The following is a 24,164-nucleotide window of genomic DNA, read 5'->3' as shown; positions in this document are numbered from 1 at the left end:
CCCGGATAGTTGTGTTATCTCGCGTTATACAATCCGAGGCTATTTTTGTTATCCGTTTTTTTTTTGACATCAGAAAGTGATATATCTCTCATAGGAACAATAGAAAAGTTAAAGTATGCGGTGAAAAGTGACATCCGGACGGCATGTTTCCAAAGACATCGAAGAGACGAACTCCCTCTCATGAGAAAAAAGGTTCGTGCGTGAATTACATCTTGAGAAAATCCCACATGCGAAAAATTAAGTACAATTGCTGGGCGGCAATTCAGGAAGAAATTAAAGGCAGAGCGAAAAAAGTTAAGAGGGCGGATAATTTTACATTCATTCATTCATTCATTACCAGTGTTGCGTATGGCTTAATGAAAGAAGACTATAAGAATGCGTCGAATACATGCGATTGATGGGCCGACGGCAAACTGCATTCCAAATTGGAATTTTCCGGCCACAATCCATGAATCACGACGGACGGACACGCACATTGACGTGCTGCAAAGAATACGAAAGTTAAAAAGCAAAGTATGAGGAAACCGGGGTTTCGATATCCCGAAAACCCTCATTTTTATATCACAAATTTCCCAAAAATCTTACGCACACCAATTACGGCGAATTCAGCTGAATTGCAGATGACTCCTCTAAACAGTGGAACCTCGCTTAACGAGCACCTCGCATAACGAGCAAAATGAGTTGTAAGAAAAATGACTCGCTTAACGAGCGACGTTTCGTAAAACGAGTGACGATTGTGCGCCATCATTTTTAAAACTTGTGTACACATATTATGTGTATTTTTGAATATATTCCACTATGCGAGTATTTCACTGTACGAGTAAAAATCTGGAAAATTTTGAACGGATTTAACTTGTTAAGTGAGGTTCCACTGTATTATAACGTTTAAAGTAATGCTCGATCCCTAGAAAGCGTTAATTAGCGGACTTGATTTTTTTTACGGAAATTAATAGACGTGACTGGTACTGTATACAATTTGTTATCGAATTAATGCTGGAATACTGCGTACCGACAATCTCCCGAGTGAAATATTATGCATATTTACTCGATTTCGTAGAAAGCGGCTCAACTTTAATAATTATTAGATATTATAAAGTTTAATGTATAATACTTAACTTAAGTAACGTTTACAATAAAATGAGTTTCAAATGGCCGAGACGCATTCATGCATTTCGTATCTACGATCTTCAATGGAAGCACGATTTTATCTGCGATTCCCTGAAACTATTTCATGGAGCGCAATGAAATATTAACTGAAGCTTTGTTTGTTATTTTTCTTCATCTATAAGTAATATTTTGAATAATACAAAATCTATCTTGAAAAGACGAATTTATTATAATATAACTTAATATAAAAAGTTAATTCAACCGAGATTTTGTAAAAAAAAAAACGGAACCGGTACTTTATTTTCAAATGTTTACTTAAATTGTATGATTATAAGATAATAAACATAATTTCCGTTGTTGCACTTAAATTCTATATTTGTCTACTTTATTAACTTAAGTTTATAAATTATTAACTTTTATACTGTTTCCATAGAAATCATTTAAATTCACGGTAATGATATTTAGTAACCTTGGTAATAAACTAACTATATTTAACAAAATATTCCATACACACATTCACAGTTCAAATTATTCGTGGAAATAAGATGCGTCTTAAGGTTATGTTTAACGTTTGATTTAAATCAAGTGTATTTATTTTACTACGACTCATATCTAGAATCATCAATGGATTTGTTGCCTGTCTGTGCATTCCACGGCGCACATATAAAAGTACATAGTTTAAGTAACAAAATAAATTATCTCCGTTAACTTAGGAAACATTTCAATCTGATTGTGGACCCTCGATGATGAATACATTCAAAAGACTGTTCAAATGGAATTCCGTTTTAACCAGTGTTTCTCGACCATTGTGCCGCGCGACCCCACATATTTGTTTGTAGTCGTACTGCGATCCAAATGCTAACAGGTTTTCACCTGGCTTTGACACTTGTTGACAACTGTCATTTTGTGTCCCTTTTAAAATTTAAAGCGGACCATAGGTTGAGAAATTCATAATAATATTAAATAAAATGAAAAGCTATGTTTTTTTATATAACCAATAGACATTTTACCATATGTTAAAATATGTTTCTTGCTATTAATAGATTATATTTTAAACAATATCAAAAACAATTGAAATAAGCTAACGAGATTAACAATCATCGGTGAGTCATTTGCGTCTAGTTGATTCTGAAAGTACTTTAGATAAATATTATTTATGTTATTGCTACAATAATAATGTTATTTAAATACCCATGAATTAACTATTATATAACTTTTTTATCATTCATTCATGTAAATACGTCTTAAAATTGATTACATTTATATATTTTATTTTGGAGTATTTTGCTTTTTTTTAAATATAGTTTAATATTTTTTTCAGGTTTATTCTACATGAAGCGTAACATATTATAAGACACTTTTGATCTTAATATTAAAAGCGTTACGAAATAATAAATAAGCATTTTATTCATTAGGTATTATATTACATAGCGTTTATATAACAAAATTTAATGATAAAACTATAAAATAATATTAATAATCATAATAAATAATAATTTATTGCATACTTGTACATATACATTGAGCTAAAAATAATAATCTTATGTTGATTACACGTTCCTGGAATTATTTAGAATAATTGTTTAAATTAATAATGTTGAAAAACAATTAATTAAAATGTAAATTTGATATCCTATACATGTAGTAATAGAAAAATATGGAACAGAAAAAAAATATAATGGAAATATAACAATTAGTTCGACTTAATGTTACTAAAAATAGTTCAAAAGAAACAGACAAATCTATTTTTGGTTGAAATTATGTATTTTGTGTAAATCTAAAGTCGAGTATGTTGAAGAAAAAAAGGTAGTTAGTTAATGAATAATACGTGTAAATGAACGCACAGTATACAATAGAAAACGTAAAACGATCATTGATAAAGTAAACTTAGACGCGGCGATTGTTAAATGTTTTGATTTAAGCCGAAGACGATAAAGTAGATTGGTTAACCGTTCCAATCGCGTCTTAAATGCCACCGCATGAATCGTTTCATTCTGGCTTTGTTGCCAAGGTAATTGAATGAATAATATTACGGTTCATGTTTGTGTGGATTTCGGACTTTCGACGGTGCCAAAAGAACGTGTTCTCATGAACTGCAAGAAATCATTAATTTGTGCTTACCTCTTCGTCCGACACTAACGAAACTATGTTTATTAAATACTGTTCTGTAGATGTTGTCGACCGTAGAAAGAAGTCAGTCAGCGGCTTTGGAGGAAAGGTAATTTAGTGATGGAATTAATGTTGGGTTCCGACTTTGCCCATTCTCGGAGATCGCCTTTAATGAATGCAACGAGAACTTTGTTGTGCAATTTATATTTTATTGTGGAGAATGGGTTGTGGTGCATTTGTATGTATATGAAATAAATTTATGGGCGACTTCGATCAATTACAACGAACGAACGAACGCTCCGTGGCATTTATGAGTTTATTGTCAAACGTGTAAACTCTAAAAACGGCGATACTCGAAGGCTAACCACCGGCTAAGACAACAACAACAAGAACAGAGGGGAATAGAAACAAGAGTCGATTACGCAACGCGTATTTCTGTCCCAATGTAAATCCATTTCTCTTTCGCACCGGCGATTTATTTCTTCATTTTGCGCAACGATTGCACTGATCGATGGGTTTCGCTGAAAATGGGATTGATTAGTGGATAATGCGAGCTTTCTTTAGTCTCCGATTGAGATCTGCACAAGGAGGCGAAAAAAAAAGCAGCCTTGGCTTGATTTATTCCCATCGTTTGCATGTAAAAATAAACGCGTCTACTTCCTCCATGCAAACAGGGCTATTTCGAAATGTCTCGTTTAGATTTTTCTTTCATTTTTATCGGACTTCTTTATCGTCGTCCAATTGCCCGTCGCATTTCAATTGTTATCACTGTTTGTTTACGTCTTCGGCGCGCGGAATAAATATTGTTTTGAGCGATGATTGTAAGCGGAAAAGGCAAGGCGGGAACGAAGTGAAGATGAAAAAACGCAACATCGTCGAACACACAATCGGCGCACATGTGTTAATCACTTACTAACAGCTAAATCAAATGAAAATAACATTGAACCTTCGCAGAGGCAGAGAACATCGATGAACATGATGGAAATCACGAATCATTACGTAAACGCATGTTTGTTTACATACTGACCTCCATGCGGCTATAAAACTTGCAGCATTTGAATTATTTCGTAAATATCTGAAAAATCTGCTCATGCATTTTCAAATTAATCGAAGAAGATTAGACATATTAGTCATCTTTCTTGTAGATAAATAATTTGAAAAAAATAATACATTTTGCAATAAGTCTACTGATAAACAAAATGGATTTATAATACTAATTACTATAATTAATTGCAAACATAATAAATCTATATGTTGAAATATATTTTATTTGTAATTTTGAAACAAATCGTTTTTAGTTCATGAGTGAGACTTGCTTCTGCGTGTGCCTTGAATGTAATTAAGATTGGTTACTTGTTTTTTTTTGTTTGTTTTAATTTTCACCAGTTCAATTTATTATTTTATGTAAACTAGATAGCTGAAAAAAAATAACATGATTTTTTTTTAAATAATTGTTCTAATGAATATGTTCTCAGAACTATTAATACGTTGCAAATTTTATATATTTTTATTATTCATTTAATTATTGAAATATGTATTATTGTGTTATTAGTGTTACATGGATTTAGCATTTTTGTTTTGTGGCTTTTTGCATTCGTTTTGAACATATCAAACCATACTACATGTTTAGTGAATGGTATACTTATTTTTTTTATTAAACTATATTGCTCCATCTTTCGATCAGTCAAATAACTAATTCCTTTTAGAAAAAAATATATTAGTGTCTAGATTTTTATTTAATATACTTATAATTATTATATTTTCTTACAATACAATTCAAGCAAAACTTTAAAAGTTTTCTTCTCAATAATGATCACAACAATATTTTATGAACAACATCAATATCTCGGTTCTTACAACTTTTAAAACTGTACACATCAATGAACGATCAAAACGTTTTATAATAAAATATTGTTGTGTATTAATACAATTGACCGCATTGTGTACTATTTTTTTAGAATTTATTTTATCTTACGAATTAATATTTATTTTGTTTTGAAATTTTGTACATTTGATATTTTTTTATTTGTATAAAATTTGTATTACTAAATTAATTTAATTAAAAACGAATATCGAAGATGTTGACCATTGACAATAATACCATTGCATTTTTCAATGTACATGTATAATATAAATATGTAAATGGAAAATTTTACATTGTTGTACATATATTGTTAACGTTGTACAGTCTTTTAAACAAGAATAAAAATGCTATTTTAACATGGTAATATTTCATTCAAGCGCACAATTACGATTTAAGCGGCGTATTTTCATCAACTGCTAGATATATATATAGTAAGAGCTAGAGCTAACCTTGTAGAAATAATTTGATGGATATTCCCGTTAATCTATTGTGCAGGCAGGCCAAAAGCAAGAAGCGTTATTTCACCGTGCATTGCATTATGTTTAACTACCTTCTTTATTATTCGTATTTTTTTTTTCAAATCACCGTCAGCAAATTACTAAACCACTTAAATTAAATATCAATTATACTATGAAGAAGTTGAAGTTGTTCCATCATTTTATGTAATAATATTTATACTAATTACAAGATTTCCTTCAAGCTTTTACGTAATATGAACTTTAAAACTATTTGTCTTTTTATATTAGGATAACCATAGAAATTACATCATTGTTTATTTTTAACGCCAAATATCAGTTATAGATGAAACGAATTTATTGCATCCATTCAAGTATGTAAAAGTAAAAAAAAAATGAAATGTGGATGCAGTGATTAATATTATTATTACAAATAATTAATCGTAGACCGCAATGATAATGAGACAGACGCATATAAGATATGATGACTACTTTACATTTATCGTTTCCTGTATTATTTCGTTTATCATCATAGATGATAATATTAATATTTACAGCAGCCGCACGGGCAAAATGAATCTAAACAAATGAATGAAGCAAATGACAAATGAGATTCACTTGACTTTATAGAACCCACACAAATGATGAATGTCTAAATTTACAATTATTAATAGGAAAATAATACCTAATAAACAGAACATTTATAGCAATGTTAATTCAAAATAAAATACACTTAAACCTATTATTACATTGTAGATTTGAAACCGTGTAATGCCTTTTTGTTATTAAACTTGCAGTGAGCATTCTTTTCGTCATCGTCACTTTGATTATTCTTCCAGCAGATCAGAAAAGGCATAGCCAACATCACTATTTCATCATTCTCAATATGTTTGTCAACTAGAAATTCATCTATATTTGCAAATAAACCAACTGCTTTTTTTTTTGTTGCAAGTTATGGCGAATTTATTATACCAGCAGGTTCATCGGCAGATGCAATTTCACCCTTATTTAATAAAAACCGTGTTCAAATCGTTTAAAAATAATCCATGTTAAAACAGTTTTGAGTCTATCCCAAACTCTTGCAATGTAAATAATTGCGACTTAAGTTTCAAGATTTAATTTAATTACTTCTTTAAAAAGACTGAAACATATATCCTAAAGGTTGAATGATAATAATTATCATTCATTAACAATAATAATATTAAATGGGTTCCCAAATAATAGGTGAAGTAAAAAGTTCTGAGCCTTTTTCGTTACATGGCTTTAGTAAGTCATACCTCACGATGTATACATTGCATCTTGTCATACTGCGACTTAAAGGCGACATAACGCTTTAAAAAAAGTTCTTAGACAGTTTTGTGTTTGGTGAATCTAGTTGCATGTTAGAGCGTTACAAAATGGAGGTAAAAAAAGAGAAAATTTGATACATTCTTCAGTACCACCACGACCAAGAGGAAAAGCCGATCATGCGGACAAAAAAAAATGTGTGTTGTTTATGGATCCAATACAGTATCGAATGCAACAGCACAGCGTTGAATGTGGACATCGAAGATGAGACATTTTTGGTATGCCAATCGTCGAAAATGTTGATAAAATCATGGAAATCGTCGTGTTGGACCGGAATGCGAGCACATATTCCATTAGCCCGACTGAACTGAAGATTAGCCAGAAATCCGTTTGGAACCATTTGAATAAGGCTGGTCTATGTATGGGACAAAAGGCTCAGAACTTTTTACTTTACCCAATTTTAATGGATATTCACGGATCACTGGATATTATATATTATTTTATTGATACTGATGAAATAAGCCATAACACTGATTTATTTGCATATAAATCATATGGAATTCAAAATGTAGTTATCAAGATCAAAATATAATTAATAATTGTAAAAATAAAATATATTTTATGACAGTAATAAATAAATTCAATTATAAATTTTATTATATATAATATATAATAAATTTTATACTTCTTTGATTAAACCATATTAAATAGAGCGGAAAGACCTATGGTCAATAACGATTATAGTAAATACAAAGGTGGCAAGTTCATAAAAAACAATAGAAAATCTAACGCGAAAGTCGATAATACTACGAAAATTACTGATAGTTACATACTTATTTTCGAGTAATGAAGTGAACGAAAATAAAAAAATTTCAGTAAACAAAATTTTGGTGTACCAACCAGAACAAATTATGTATTCTAGTGTTTAATCTTAAGTTGATCACACATCATCATCATAAAGAAATGTGATTGATGTTACTATGTTTCGTTAGATGAAACAAATCGCACATATTTTGAAGACGATATTTATATTTTGATTCACTCACAGTGTAGATGCAGCTTTATATAACATAGTTTATATCGTTCTGTTGGTTAGATTTGAACTTTTAATGTATGATGCATGTAGATTAGGGCTGATGTAATTTTTCAGAGCTTGCGGGCAACATGTGAACCAGTTATCGTGGAGACCATAATCATATTTTCTGAAGCGCTTTGATATAACATACACCAACCATGCACAACACAAAAAAAAAGAGAATAATCCTAGCAATAACTCGCACAGGTCATAAATCTGAAATTTGTTGTACAATACAGTAATGCCTCGATAAGTTGCATTTCACTAAATTACTTAGCGCGAATCTTCGTTTTTAGAGGTGTAGTATGCCTTCGTAAAGAAAATGAAAATTTATTATTTCAAAGAAATAAAATTCGACTTACCTATTTTTCGGACTATAAGACGCACCGGACGCATATTTAGAAACTAAAATTTTAGTCTATTTTTCTAAGTGCGATTGGAATGTTTTCTTGTCTTTACTTAGCAGTTTTAATGCCTCTTGTTCTCTTCATTCTTGAACCATTTTCTTTGTTGGTGGTGGACCAAAATATCTTTGTGCTGCTCTGTTTTCATATTGTTTTGCATAATTAATCACATTTAGTTTAAAATGTAAAAAGGTGCGTCTTATTGTCCAACAATTGTTATTACATTCTAAATCAGGATCATTTTCACTAAAAAATAAAACGTTTTCAATGTCATTTAAGTTGATTGTTAACATCATTTCTGCAACAACTTCTTTATTTTTCTCTTATTTATTATTCTTATTACTTTTGTATGTATTTAGTGCCTCGATTAGTCCGGGACATTAGCAAATACCCTCACTATGCGAAGTATGCTGTATTTATATTGAAGATTTATTTTCAATACACATGAATCAATAAACATACGAAACATATTTCTTGAAATAGATGTAATCGTCTGTTCCGTAGATACGTGCAATTTGTTTACGAGAAATGTTAATTGGTTTCGAACACAAAAACCGACTCGAGCTTCCGTTCGGTGAATTCCAAAGCTTCCGATGTCGAGGAAACGAGGCTACCGAATCGAGATGAAAGGAACTCTATTTGAATCTATTAAGGGCACATACGCAGGCGTTCGCTGTGATGGATGTGCGAGCATCTGGGCTCCTCAGAAACACTAGGCAATTAATTGGAATTAAACTACGAAACTGTTTCACACACAAACAAACATACACACACATATTACAAGCGCGTACACACGTTTCCCCTAAATGAAATCTACGCAACTCGAAAAACAAAGTTGGTGGTCGTGTGAGAGCTCTAATTTTAAAACGGCTCCGAACGCAGAGACAACAACATGTAAGTTCACCCACGATCACCTCGCATCTCCGCTGCATAGACAATTTGCATTGCATTAATTATCGGAAATAAACCCCAGATAATCATACTAATTTACTTCAATTTCATCATTCAGAGTCGACCGGTAAAGATAACTTTAACCTTTCCGCGTTTCCCATTAAGTGCTGCCTGCATCCATTAATACTAGTTACATGCTAACAACCCCCCACTTTCCTCATAAAATATTCAGTAGTAAAGTATACGTCGGTCCTCCCTACTTGTTAATTAACTCAAGTTTATGAGTCATACGAGTGGCAAACTTCAATTTGAATATATTAGTGAATAATAAAATACACAATTTCGCAGAAAAAAACACTGTACAGCAATACCTCACACAACGCAGCTTCGTTTAGTACCCATTCACTATTGTACGGTTTGAAAATCTAAAAACAAACTAAATTTAAATTGCGCAAAAGAAAAATAAGTTCTGTGCTGTTTATTTGTATGTGATTTTAAAGTCGACTAGTCCGATGTCAAATAGTGCGGAACCGATTACCACTATTAGAAGTATTTTTGTATATATTTGTATGTTATATTATATAGATAAACTTGCTAATATACTATCAGATTTATAATTGCACGGTTCTCCATGAGTAACACAAGCTCTTATTTAAAATGTAAATGCTTCAATTACATTAAGGTTTGTATAAAGAAGCTGAGACTCAATTATGAAATTTTCTTTCGTTCCAATATATCAATATTATATTTTATTTCACTTACATATTATAAACAATTAAAAGTTTTTAATTTGTTATTTTTTTTCTTAGTAAATTGAAAAAAATATATAATATTTATTTTTCGATATCTTATTTGCATTTTAGTGCTATCAAAGACTATAAATATAATTATGTTTTTAACGATAAAACTTACTTAATTACAATTTACATAAAGACCGCATTAATCAATTAATTTCAAATGCTATTTATTAAGTGGTAAAAGTATAAGGTCACTCCGTCATTAGCAATAGTAATGTTAGTGTGTAAATATTAATTGAAAGTAAAAATATTAAAACAGTTTTAACGACGTTTGATGTTGTTGTTATATAATAAGCAAAGTTATAATATTATTCTTAATTCACACAATTTGCTATGTAAATAGTTTCACCAAAATGTTATAGTATATAAATTATAGTGTATATATTCATTGTCTATAAAAATACAAATATTGTGTATAAACAAAACGCTTTAATTTAATTAAAATAAATTCAGGGTCTGATAGTTTAAATTCTCAAAATAAAGCATTCTTCCCGTATTCCTGATAATGTGGAAAACATGTAAATACGAATATAAAGTATGAATAATTTCGTGTACGTTTGAAAGTACTTTTTATTAAGAAACTACATTATTCTTAGATTTATCTGAAAATAATGTAAATATATTATGCATTCTGAATGTTTCAAGAGCGACGACAGGAAAACAAAACCAGTTTACAAAAAAAAAACGAAGTTTTCGTTTACTTTCAAACGCTTCAAAAATTTCTTTGAAGAATATAGGCAAAGTCGACATTTATATTTGCTTTACTTTATTTAATAAGTTTTTTTTAGTATTAAATATATATTACAAGGAAAACTGAAACATTACAATTATTCAATTCTTGGAACATCCAATAATTTGGTTTGAATTTCTAAATTAAAAAACGATATTTTGAAACAACATTTCAAAAATCTTTAGATTATTGGAATTATATTGGTTTTCATTTATAAAGTTTTTTTAGTTTCAATTGAGTAATAGCGTTTATGCATTAAGTTGTGAATATTTTAAAGAAAATATGACGCTTACGATAAATATACGAAAGAACAAGGATTATATTTGCATACATCTGTAAATACAAGCAACATAACTCTTGGTGAAAGTTCATACAACATTGTAAAATGTTCTATATTTCATATGTACGTGAATTATTTGGTATGTAACTATGAATGTAATTTTAGATATATTTAAATATAAAATACAAAATTTGTAATGTAATAAAATTAATTCAAACTAATTTTACAACATTATATTTATATGTGCATTATAAAATACTATTTATTAAATTAAAATATTTATAATTTTCAGTTTAACAATTAACTAAGTTTTAGTTGAATTATATTCTCCTTAAAAAATAAAATTCCATAATTCTGTAATTTGTGTAATTGGCGTATAAACTCAATTACATAATTTTAGTGGTTTTTAACTTGTTAGTTCATTGTATTTTTTGTTTACAAATTTGTAAGATTTAATAAACTGATTGAAAATAAATATATTGAAAAAAATATTTATAAATAAAAATCATATTTATATTTAGTTTAAAAGTAATTTATTTAATTAAAGAGACACTAATTGGCATAACAGACATGATTACTTTGTTTTCTGAGAAAATTGCCAATTAATTTATCTGAAATCAGGAAATAGTACTAGTTTCGATCGAGCAAGGTTAAATAATTGTTAGAATGCATTTACTTAACACTTTGTGCTATTGTAAATGAAGCAGTCTCGATAAGTTACGACATTTCCAAGCGACACCTAGCAACTGAGTGCATTTGTTTGTAGCAGCACCATCGATGCAGCAACAAAAATAATCGAAACCGAAATTATAATTGTACGTAAACTGAAACATACAGTAATTACCATAAAATGCGCGTTCTTATAAGACAGAAATAAAATAAGAGCTTTTAATTCGTCCCAGATGGTCGACGGCCTATATTTTATTAATAATATATGCAGAATTTACGGTCCAACCTGTGGTGGGACGATGGTATTTTGTTCTTTTGCTCGGACTCGACTTTTCGTTTGGCTTTTAATTTCAAAACCAATAACAAATAAATTTTCGTATGTGCATGCCCACGCTCGACGACTGCTGCCGAGCGGTGGGGCTACCTACCATTGGTAGAAGTAGAAAAAAAAACTCAGCAAATCAAAGCCCACTCGGTTTTACACTTTACATTGCGAGTCGAGACGTCGGACGGTGAAAGCGCGATCAATTAGCACCCGTCTCGTGTAAATCAAATCGTGGAAACCGTGCTCGCAGTGATGTTTTCCTCCGAATGGTTAATATAAATTTGGTGCTTCCGCTTTGCTGCTATTCAGATGTTTATTTTGTTTGTTTTTTTTTTCGTTTGTAGGGAGTTCCCCGGATCTGCTGCCCTCGATAATGGGCGCCTTCGATGAGCTTTCCGGCAGGAGCTGCATCGAGAAGTCAACGCAATCCTCGACTTGTCCGAGACGCATCTTCCAGGTGAACAACTTCAATTTGTCGCCGAACGTGAAGAAGATCATCGCGAATATACCGGACGACGAGACTGCCGCCGCTCAACAGGAGATTTACCACCAGAAGAGGCTGAGCAGGATCAGCCTGGGTAGCAAGAAGACGTCACCGGAGATAAGGAGTACCGAGAACCTGGAGAAGCTAACTGTGTCTCTGCAGAAGATTCTGTGCAACCTATCGGACAGCGTCGACGGCAGGAGGTGCGGAGGCGGCGGCGTGCGTGTGGATGAAAGTGCAGAAGACGAAGAGGAGAGCGTTCTGATGAAAAGTGCGGCGGCTACGAAACCCAGGCACCTGTGCCACTCGAAAAGTGCGTCCAGTGGATTCGAGAGCGAGGAATTCGACACGAACAACAAACCGCTCGGCAGCTACATGCATAAGTCACCATCTGGGATCGCCTCGAGGACGCCAGTCGGAAGGAAGAACATGGGAAAATATTTACAAGTGAGTGACCACAAACTTGACCCGAACCTTATCACGACTAATTACCCAGCATTAAGTAATATAACCAGGTTAAGTACGTACTTATTTCCAACAAAGTATTTCAACCACTATTATTTGATTTATTTATAAATAATCAAAGTCCATCAATCAATTAAAGATGTCAATAAAAGAAAAATTGGAATTCTAAAAAATAAACTACATTTCGTTCAAATTGAGTGAAAATAAATAATAATTTACATTAGTAAAACATTATTTAACTTACACTAAGTTTGTATTATAAAGAAAACTCTTAAATTGGATTCATAAATGTTCTTAGAATTAAATAAATAAAAACAATAGTTTAATTTTCTTAATTATTAACAAACCAAATTTAACAACAAAATATGTAATTAAAATGTTTATCAATAATTAAGGAAAACAATACAAATTCAGAAAAACGAAATTGAACATTATTTCACACTCTTCAAAACCCTAATATTCCTTCTGGAATACAATTGGCCTTATCCAAAATTTTACGACTATTTAATTGCCTCATGGCTCGGCTCGCTCAGTGCATAGCAATAAAATCTCAAATAATTTTTTTTCAATAGCATACTAAACCATAAACAAAATGTATTTTTTAAAAGGAAATAAATTAGATTTTTCATAATTGATGACAAACTGCAAACTGTCACCTGTTTATAAAACTTTACGTTACGTTTAAAATTATCAAACGTAAATGGTTTACTGGAAGAATAAAAATTGAAAGAAAAACTTTAATCGATATCGTCATACTGTTCTTTAAACCCGTTAAGTTGATTGTATTAATAGAGGTAATTGGTAGGAATGAACATTGATAAATTTATTGTTGTTACACTGTTATTCACTGTGCGTTACTTTATACATCTTCTTGATTTACACTTTACTCGATTTTACTTAATACGCTTTTGAATATTGTTAGATGCATACTCTTTCTCAAACTTAAAACTTCTTCAAATTATTATATTTTTTATTTATTAATTTTTGGTAATTGTTGTACCTTGCTATTAAATATCTACATAATAATATGCAATACAAATTTTCAGTGTTTATTTACTTAGAAACGCTGTTTGAGAATGCTGTATGAACAAACATACTTTATATATTTAACACTCCTTAAGCAGATATTCATCACTTTTCTAATTATTCTTTTATATTATCAGCGTGATATAGCAAGTTTGTGTGAATCAAGAGATATTTGTTGTTTTGATTATTCAGTTTTTTTTTACATGTAACAATTAGGACTTATAACCTGCATCGTAAATATTTACGTTTAAGTGCATACGCGAGACACGTTATTTATCTTCCTAATATATGAAATACTCAATCTATGTATCTTTCTTCTCTAAAATCCTGACAATAAGTGTTATCAGTGAATAATGAGAAAATCGATTGCAACGTCATCTAGGCAGCAAGTAAAAAGTAATATATTTTAGGTGATAAAATATGATAATACGTAATGTCTTAAAGAAATATCTCATAATTTACTATTATTTCGTTCTTAAATTAAACAGAAGTATAAAACAAATATTTTCCAATTCCGCTGTATTTCTTTCATATTAAGAAACACTAAAGATTTGATCCCCCTTGCTTGCATAATCACAAACAAATGTCTGTAATCTTATTGCTGAAATGATTCTTTTGTTTGCTTGTCCTTGGAAATTAAGCTAAACCGTGCAAAATGCGGCGTTTATTAGCATGTTTATTGACGCTGTACTTTATTTACCACGTCTGTTATCAAATGAACAAACTTCGCGTGGTTTACACTTCCTTATTCATAATTACGTTTCAGGATAAAATGTCTCCAAGAAAAAAAAATATACGTCACAATCTGTGGTAAAAATTTCCTAATGATAACTATTCTGATTATAGAAAAGTGTTTTGATTTTGTAACTAGTTAAAAATATTTACAAGGCTACACAAATCCGAATAGAATGGAAATAGAGAAGAATGGAGCAGGAAAGTGTTGAAAGTTAACTTTTTTTCTCTTTTAAATTCAATTCCGATAAAAAAAGAAACGAAGAATTAGCGTTTTCTAATTTTCGCATCTTAAAAAAATAAAGCGTTTACTCTAAATTTCTATTAGTTAACGAGTTTTTAAAGATGAAATAAAACAATTATAACATGAGATAGAAAGACTTCAGTTAATGGCCTATTTCCTAATGCAAATTATTGTTGTGACACAAAACAATTTATCTTCTTCCAATGTAGCCCAGCGAAGCTAAAAAGTTGAACACATCTGGTGTAGAGTACTATTATTAACAAAAATGTTCATGTGTTTTTTTAAGACAATTATCAATTCAGAATGTATCTTCGCGTGTCGATTTATACGCGAAGTGTTCGTATAAACAGGACCTCAAAATTCACTTGAAATCCGTGATGGTTTTACGTGTTATTAGATACAAATCTATTTGAACAAGAAAGAAATGTTTTGTCGTCTCAATTTCTAAAATCAATATTTTGTATGTGTATATTGAACAAACCTTTGTGTAATTTCTAAAAGTAAATTATCTCAAGATTTTGGAACTTTGATCTTTCAATAAGCGACAAATAAATTTATTGAAAAGCATTTGACTAAAAATTTGTTTGAATCATAGTATTCATTGATAGAAATGTTATACCTACCCTAATCAATTATAAAATAATCATCATCCTTCTTATGGCCATCAATCTGTTAATTTTATATTTTACAAAATATTTTTGAAAATTTATAAATAATTGGTCAATTTTCAATTCAAGTATAAATTTAAAAACAATAAATATCCAATCTGGAAGGAATAAACTATTAAAATAATCCAAATTGTGAGTTAAAATACGAGAAGGATTAAATTAATTAGTAATAATAATCAACTCAAAACATTTAAATATTATTTTTTATGGACCTGAGGAATTAATTAACTAAGTAATTAGGATTTGGGAAACTGAATTATTGAAATCAATTAAATTTCTCCAATAATTGAGCCATAAAAGTAAATTTCTTTTCGATCGAGGCGTTGCAGAGAAATATCTAATTGAAAGTGAAATTTATATTTCAGTACGTCGATCAGAATATATGACGTAATCAAATATATATAAATATATTCGTAATCAAACATATATTCCATTTAGAGATTTGTATTTATCTAAAGAAGATTTTGGAAATATTTCAGTAAAATAAATATTAATTAGGATTTATTTCAAAAATATTATATCTGAATAGAATATGAAAGGTAAATATTTATATTTAAAAATAAATGAGTGTTGAGTGAAACTATTAAATAAACTAATGAACTTTTGAAAATATAAACAACTTTATAAGAAAACGAAGTAATTTAATATACTATATACTTTATATGTAAGTGGATTCAAAAGATCAAAATAGAGTGGAGAAAATTGAAGCAAGGCAAATCACTACATACACGATAGTACTGTTTATTTTCCTAACAAGATCTAGACGGAGGTTAATGGTCTGATAATTAGTTTTTCTTCCCTTTTATTTTTATCTTTCGGAACACTTTCTTCGCATTCCTCCTACGACGCTTTGTTATCGCAGATATTTTCGAAACCAGAAGAGGCAATTCAGTAAAAAAGAATCATCTACAACGACATAAAAAACTATGCAAAACATGCTTGTCCTTAGAATATGAGTTCTATTTGAATAGTTTTGTTAGGCTACTAATAACATATCATATTCATACATATTCCTTTTTGTGAAATGATTAATTTTCATGCAATTTGCACGAAACAAAATTATCTCATTATGCATTATTACGTCATTTTTAACATGTACTTTTTATCAATCTATTCTGAGACACTTGAATACGTTGCATGAATAAATAAAACAATGAAGAGGCGTAGACTTAATACGACAAATACATCTTAAATAGTCAAGAAAGTAGTTTTACGGTTTAAGTTGCATGTATTGAATTAAATTCAATATAATTAATAAAATATATTATTTAATAAAAATAATAATAAACATAATTTTATATTGATAATAAATAATAATTGAAATAAATGTAATTAGTTATGTCATGTATTATTAAAAAAAATACGTTATTTTTTAAAGATAATTTATTGTCAACTTAAATTAGTTTGTACCAATTAATTAAATAAGAATTGGAAATTTGGACATTTCATTCATAATACTTAAATTATGTCATAGAAAACAATGATTCTTTTCTTTTAATTATATCTTAAAATCGATAACTTTGTTTGAAATTTTTAATTTTTTAGTAATTTATAAATTTAATTATTTATTATTATTATAAAATTTATGATTTTTACATATAATCTAATAATCACTTAATAAAGTGTTCGTAAATTAAAATATTGAAGTTGAGCCTCGTTTGAAGTTTGTTTGGTTCGAGAAGATCAAAAATAAAATGAGATGGTAAAGAAGAGACGAACGTGGAAAAAAGCATGTGTTGCATTCACATGTGTGTGTTTATTTTTAAGCCAGTCGATGTACTTTTTCGTGAGATTCGAATTCCTTCTTGTTCACAGATTCCCAGCGAAAGTACCAACAGTACTCTGTCCTCAGAGGTATCACGTCCGGTCTCACTGACCAGCCTGGGTTCGTGTTCGTCCAGCGGCAGCAGCGGTCTCCATCAACAGGGTTCAGCCTATTTGGCGTCCGCGGAAAGTCTAGACAGCGACGTCGAGCCCACAGGTAGCCAGGGTAAGATTAACCTTTTCCCATTTACATCAAAATACCAATCTGGAAAGCGCACCATCGAAAATTGAAGCGCTTGTCCGATGCAGCAGCCAAGCTGCATCATCGTCCCTTTTCGGAAATTCCATTTAGAGACACATCTCTCTCCTCTCCCTCAGCGATACAAGATGATTTCAATTATATATTTTAATTCGTAATCTAATCTCGACCCGTCCATCGAAACCCATTTCTCCTGTCCAATCTGAAAATCTCCCACCCAACATTGACAATAATTAACCGAAGCGCTTTAAACAACAGCAATAATATTATTTTTGTTCTTGTTTTTTTTTGTTGCTACCGAAACAACTTTCTAAATCCTTCGAGAATATTAATATTCGTACAGTTTTTCGTTTCGCGACGTGCTGCGAATTGCAAATGTTGATCGGCGAATTTTGTTTCCGGTCCGCAGGTTCGGCAGACAGTGGTATTTCCGATTCAACGACGACGATGAGCCCCGAACTGCGGGTACTCCAGGAAGTCCTCGACACGGAATCCGTCTACGTCCAGGATCTTCGACAAGTCATCGAGGTGAGCCTTATATACTTGAAGAAAGAAAAAAACAACTCAGAACCCAATGATGCAATCAACTTTGTGTTTTTTTTGTTCGTCTCTGAACGGTTAACGATTTGCCCTTATAAAGTGAGCAACTGTATCTGAAATTCCTGCAACGGAAGACCCGACGGCGGCTCTCTTGCTCCTCTCTGTTATTTGTTTTGTTATTCTGTGTTCCTTGGGTGATTCACGGCACAGGTATTCTGCAGTGAGGTTCTAAAAAGAAATTTCCGATTCGCATTCGGCCTGAGGCGCCTAACGCACTTTTAATTGTTCCGAATTAAGTGTCTGAATTTAAAAATTCATTAGTGACCTTAATGTGCGAAATCGTAGGATAATCGAGTAATTGTTCCCGCTGCGAGAATGATGAATATTCGGAGGAGCGCGCGCTGTGAATCTCTAATTGATGACACTCGCTTGGTCTTAGTCATAAAGTCGAATGAAATTACATCGTGGAGCATGCAGGGATTATGCGCCTTCTCTCTCTTTCGCTGCTTCTTTTCGATGTAAACGATTGCCGTGTAAATCACGCAGTTTCATCATTGAGAATTATAGTTATTTTGGACTTTGGAGCCTTTGTGTCTTCGGATGTTGTTTTTTCTTGTCTGTTGTTGTAAATTAAAGGTGAATACGAAGGCAGAGGCGTCGCGTTCTTGGAACGGTCACTGTGTAAACAAAATGACCTTTACTTCCGTTACGAAACCGTCGGGCGGGAATCGTGGATTTTAGACACGGAGCGCGGAAATGGTAGATGTCTCGAACGTAGTCGGCCTTGGCCAAGGTTGCGGGCATCATTCACACGCTCCATCTTTTCTAATACGCGATTACGAATTTCATGAATTTCAGGGATATTTGGAGCCTTGGAGAACCGAATGCCAGATCCAAGGCCAACTGAATCACCTGTTCAGCAACATCGAGGAAATTTACCGGTTCAACAAGTGAGCTAACAACGATCGACGATGAGTCTAGATTCTAATAATTTGTTCTTTCTGTAGATCTTTTTTGCAACATCTGCTTTCGGCTAATTGTGATCCCAGCCAAATCGCCAATGTCTTCTTGCAGAACGACTCGGGTTTTTCGATTTACACGGTCTACTGCACGGACTATCCGCGAACGATGAACGTCCTCACGGAGCTGACGAGCGACGAAAAGACGGCCGTTCTGTTTCGTGAGCGACAGACGGCCCTCGGCCACGCTCTTCCCCTGGGCTCCTATTTGCTGAAGCCAGTACAAAGAATTCTCAAGTACCATTTGTTGCTGCAGGTGAGCAAACCCGAAGCCGACCCGGAATCGTGCATTCTAACTAACTGGATTTCCTCGTTTCTAATTTGTAGAGGTTGTCCAAGCAGTGCGAGAGTAAGCACAAGCCCACTGTTGATCTTGCTTTGGCGACGATGACGAGCGTCGCGGCGCATATAAACACCATGAAGAGGAAGCACGAGGAGGCCGTACGGATCCAGGAGATCCAGAGTCAACTTTACGGTTGGAACGGTCCCGACCTGACCGCCCTTGGCGAGCTGATAGCCGAAGGAACCTTCAGAGTTGGTGGTGCACGTGGGCGGAGACACGTCTTCCTCTTCGACAAGCTGTTGCTGATGGCCAAGAGCAAACCCGACGGCGCCTTCGCTTATAAGACCCACATTATGGTAAGAGGAAATGATTCTCATTATTTGCTCGTTCAATTCACAAGTTTCTCAAGAGATTTCTTGCAGATTACACGCTATTTACTCTCATCCTTAAAAAAAAACTAGGAAACAAACTTTCAATTTGTAACATTTATTACATTACTGACATAATTAAAGTTCTGACTATTTTTACTATGTTTAATTATCAATTCATTTTAAATATTATAATCATTAGAAAAAAACAACTTTAAAACAATATTAAATGATTTTGCTAGAATTAATACACTATAATATTTGTTTTAAATGTAGAGTGGAACCTCGCTTAACGAGCACCTCGCATAACGAGCATTTTGCTTAACGATCAAAATTAATTGTAAGAAAAATTACTCGCTTAACGAGTGACGATGAGAAGAAAAGTCCCAGATTGTGCGCCTTCTACATCATTTTTAAAACTTGTTTATACATATGTGTATTTTTTAATATATTAACCATCTTCGATTTTCCTTGTCATCTTTGTCAATGCAAAACACAAATGTATTGTGTCCTACTATTGTTATAATATATAAACACATTATGTACACTTTACTATATAAACAAATATTAAAAGTATAAAGAGACCTCCACCAAGTCCCCGAATTGATACAAGTAATATAAGATACAAATATAAACTCATTTCACCGTGTGTGAGTTGGAAAACAGTTCCTAGTGGTAGTGGTCATTCTAGTTGCATCTTAGTGTTGTTTTTGATCACAAAATTTCCAAACTTGTGTTCAGACATGTTATTTGTGTTTTTTTTGTGCAAAATTTAATAACACTTGCACTTGCCAAAGAATAAAAAGAACCATAGATATGAATAGCAAAATCATTAAAAATCGAGACCAAGTTATACTTTTTTTCTCTCCAGCAAGGAACGCATTATAGCGTTACATTAGTTTATATTGGAAAACGTGTTTCACTATACTAGTAAAAATCCGGAAATTTTGGAACGGATTAAACTCGTTACGCGAGGTTTCACTGTATATATATAAAAACAAATGAATCTCTAGACAAATGGAAAGCTGAACACAAAGATTATCTATAATTGCAAGATACGGCAATTATTTTAATATATATGATAATGTTTATCAACAATTAACACGAGTGATTGCCTTATTATTAACTAAGCAATATACTGATAAATATAAAAACTCATACATTTGTTTGTACATTATTTTATACATACATACTTACTTACTTTTTATATTCCTTAACAGAAACGTCCTTCACGGTAAAACGGCAAAGTACTAAATATGCAATAGTATCAGTACGACCTTCAAACGGTCAATATTGTTTTCAGTGTTAAAATAGCAATATTTAAAATACTATAAGTATCCAGCCTGTATCCATTCAATGCGAGAATGCATCAAATCAATTGTAATTGATTTTTCTAGAATGATCCCATAAATATATAAACTATCGAACATTTATTAATAAATTATTATCCAGCTACATTTTCTAAGCCTTAAAAATATTCAAAACAATTATAAATGATATTGATTTTTGTGCACTAAAATGAATTGAGACTAATTTTACTTTAAAGATGTAAATTTGATAAAACATTTGGGAAACAAATTGGTAATTAATTGTGAAATTCTTTTCTACCATTTTCAACATTTTCTTTTTCTAAATATTTATTGAAAATTGATTCTAAATAATATATTAAATTTCAAATAATTTCGACGTATTAATGTTACTTGAATTTGTAAATCACATTCTTAAATTGATATATATTAAATATTCTTAAAAAATAAATATAAAATATGCCAATAGAATCATTGCAATTTAAATAACCTGGACTTAAATACAATTTATTCTCAAGCAAGTGACATAGTATAATAGAACTTTTTGAAATTGCAACATCTTTAATCACTCTCACTAACTAATTGTCTATTACAAAACAATTTTGCTTGAATTGTAAAAATGCAGATCAATAACATTCATCGATTTGCTATAATTCCATTATGTTTTAATTACAGTTAAAATAAAACGCAATTTTCTATTGTAGAATCATTACCAGAAAATTATTTTAAACAGTTTGTACAAATAAGTAAAAGTTAAATAATATTTACTCATATAATTTACTTATTAATATGTAAATTAAACACATTTTAATTATATATACTCTTTTAAAGAAAATAAATGAAAGACATACAAAAATATGTATTATGATTCAATATTTAAATGCCTTCAAAATAATGTTTATCATTTAGAAGAAATGTATATATTTTTGACATTCTTATGAAAGCAACAAGAAATATTATACTTAATAAATATTTAAGAAAGAATAATTTCTTGTTAAAGAAAAAAAACAATGATTTTTATGTATTGTAATTTGATTTTCAGTGCTCGAATTTAATGCTTGTCGAGCAAATCCGAGGAGAACCTCTCTGCTTCCATGTATTGCCCTTCGATAATCCCCGATTGCAGTGCACTTTGAGAGCGAGGACTCTACAAATCAAGAAGGATTGGACGCAACAGATTAAGAGAGTAATTTTAGAGAATTACACGGCAGTTATACCCATGCATGCTCGACAACTGGTGATGGAATTGGGTCAGGAGGTAGAGGAAACCCCAGAAGATGAAGGAAATGAGAAGTGGTCACCAATAAAGCAGCATTCCACGCCACAGTACTTGGAGAGGAGAAGTCGAGTGCGGAAGACTAGAGATTTCACGAAACGACGTGCCGCCTCCCAAGACCGACCTTTCCAGTTGGGCAGTTGGCGACGGAAAAGCGACCCAAGCGGCATTCAGTTTTATAACACGAAAACGATGCCCAAGAAGATTTCCAAAATAAAGAAAGCCAAAGAGTGCGCTACCGTCTTCTACACGGATCTGTCGGATTCGGAGAATTGTGATATGATCGGTGCCTCCATCGATAGTCTGAACGTGATCAAAGAGCGTGGTAAGAGCTACGAAGACTTGGAAGAAGCGAAGACGGAGCAGCAAACTAAGAACATCGCGCAAGTGGTGAACGATTTGCTGATGAGCAACGAAGAATTCCAAAAACGGTTGCAAAGACAACGGTCGCGGCGCGAGAGCGCCGAAGAGAAACTCAGCAAGTCAGATTCGCTACCTCGATCTTTCCAGTTGAATCAACAGAGCCAACCCACCTGCAGCCTGACCATCTCCGAGTCGACGACTTCGCTGCAAGAGAAAATACCCGAAATCGAAGAAAAGTAAGTGTTATTTATCGATAATAATAGAAACTAAATTCAATATAAATTTGCAGCGACTCCAGAACCACCGAGGATTATCCAGAGCACAAAATATATAGGAAATCGAAGATCCGGACCAGCTTAATACAGAAATTCCGAGTTATCCTGAGCGAGGAACAGAAAAAGACAAAGTCGCCAACGTACAAACAAGGGTCAAAGAGCATGGGCGCAAAGATCGCCAACCCAGATTACGCTGATCCTCAAAAACTGTTTCCGAATCCATTGGAAGCGAACACGCATACAGCCGAACCGACGAACCTCATGATCAGCGACCTTGACATGGATATGACCATCAATGAGACCGAAGTACTTAAGGAGCTGGACAAGAGGCTCAGCCAGAACTCTCAGATCAGTCTGTGCAAGTCTAGTCACAACGATAGTAGCAACAGCAAGGAGATCTTCAACTCTAGTCACAACTCCGACAGCTACTACGAGAGTCTGCTGGAGAAGAGCCTCAACGATGAGGAGAAGAATATCGAGAAGAGCGACAGCTTTCGTTCGGCGGTCCGGCCTCAGTCGACGACGTCGTATCTTAAGCACCAGGAGGCGTTGAGCAGAACGCCGCCGCCTCCGATCCCGACCAAACCCAAATACTTGAGCAAAAAGAGTACAAAAGTCGACAATAAAAATTGCGGGAACAGTGAGCATCTAAAAGGCTGGGTGAAGACGATGGTGGACAGATTCGAATAACCACTATTCTTTTCAATCATTTCTACTTATTAAATACAAAAAATATCAACGTTTGCAGGACCCTCGCCAACGTTCTAATAGTATTAGATATCCAACAAAATAGGACTTGAGTCTGGTCCTGCCTTACAATAAAACATATTAGAGTGAATATGAGTACGAGATAGAGAGAGTAAAGAATTAAGAAAATTCTATTATATTTTCTAGGCTGTTTTTAGCTTTATCATATCTATTTTTTAACTGTAATTGTTAAAAGATGTGAACGATTTTATCCAAGTTATTACTGTATTCGAAGAAAGGAAAAGTGTTGTTTCAGTGCCAAATATTTTAAGTACTAGTTTTATAGTAGATTAAGATATTTACGAATGGAAAGTTTACGTATCATAATAACTTGGACTATTGTAAATTATT

General features: G+C 32.1%; 1 protein-coding gene across 3 annotated transcripts; it reads left to right on the top strand.

Annotated features, from left to right (window-relative positions):
* On the top strand, positions 1–24,164 carry LOC108566062 (pleckstrin homology domain-containing family G member 3). Of its 3 annotated transcripts, none has more exons than XM_017925764.1 (9): positions 1–192; positions 12,338–12,924; positions 17,428–17,593; positions 18,045–18,163; positions 19,034–19,125; positions 19,183–19,450; positions 19,522–19,833; positions 22,195–23,027; positions 23,081–24,164. In XM_017925764.1, the coding sequence occupies exons 1-9, from the start codon at positions 144–146 to the stop codon at positions 23,754–23,756; spliced, it is 3,102 nt and encodes a 1,033-aa protein (XP_017781253.1). In that variant the 5' UTR covers positions 1–143; the 3' UTR covers positions 23,757–24,164. The 3 variants fall into 3 exon arrangements, with proteins under 3 accessions (XP_017781253.1, XP_017781252.1, XP_017781254.1); XM_017925763.1 differs by having other exon boundaries at positions 17,428–17,602; XM_017925765.1 differs by lacking the exon at positions 1–192 and adding an exon at positions 12,174–12,262 and having other exon boundaries at positions 17,428–17,602; positions 23,081–24,163.

This window comes from Nicrophorus vespilloides, unplaced genomic scaffold, assembly GCF_001412225.1.
Source record: "Nicrophorus vespilloides isolate i.1.1-1 unplaced genomic scaffold, Nicve_v1.0, whole genome shotgun sequence".
NCBI classification, from domain to species: Eukaryota; Metazoa; Arthropoda; class Insecta; order Coleoptera; family Silphidae; genus Nicrophorus; species Nicrophorus vespilloides.
This window is presented reverse-complemented; position numbering and strand designations above follow the sequence as displayed.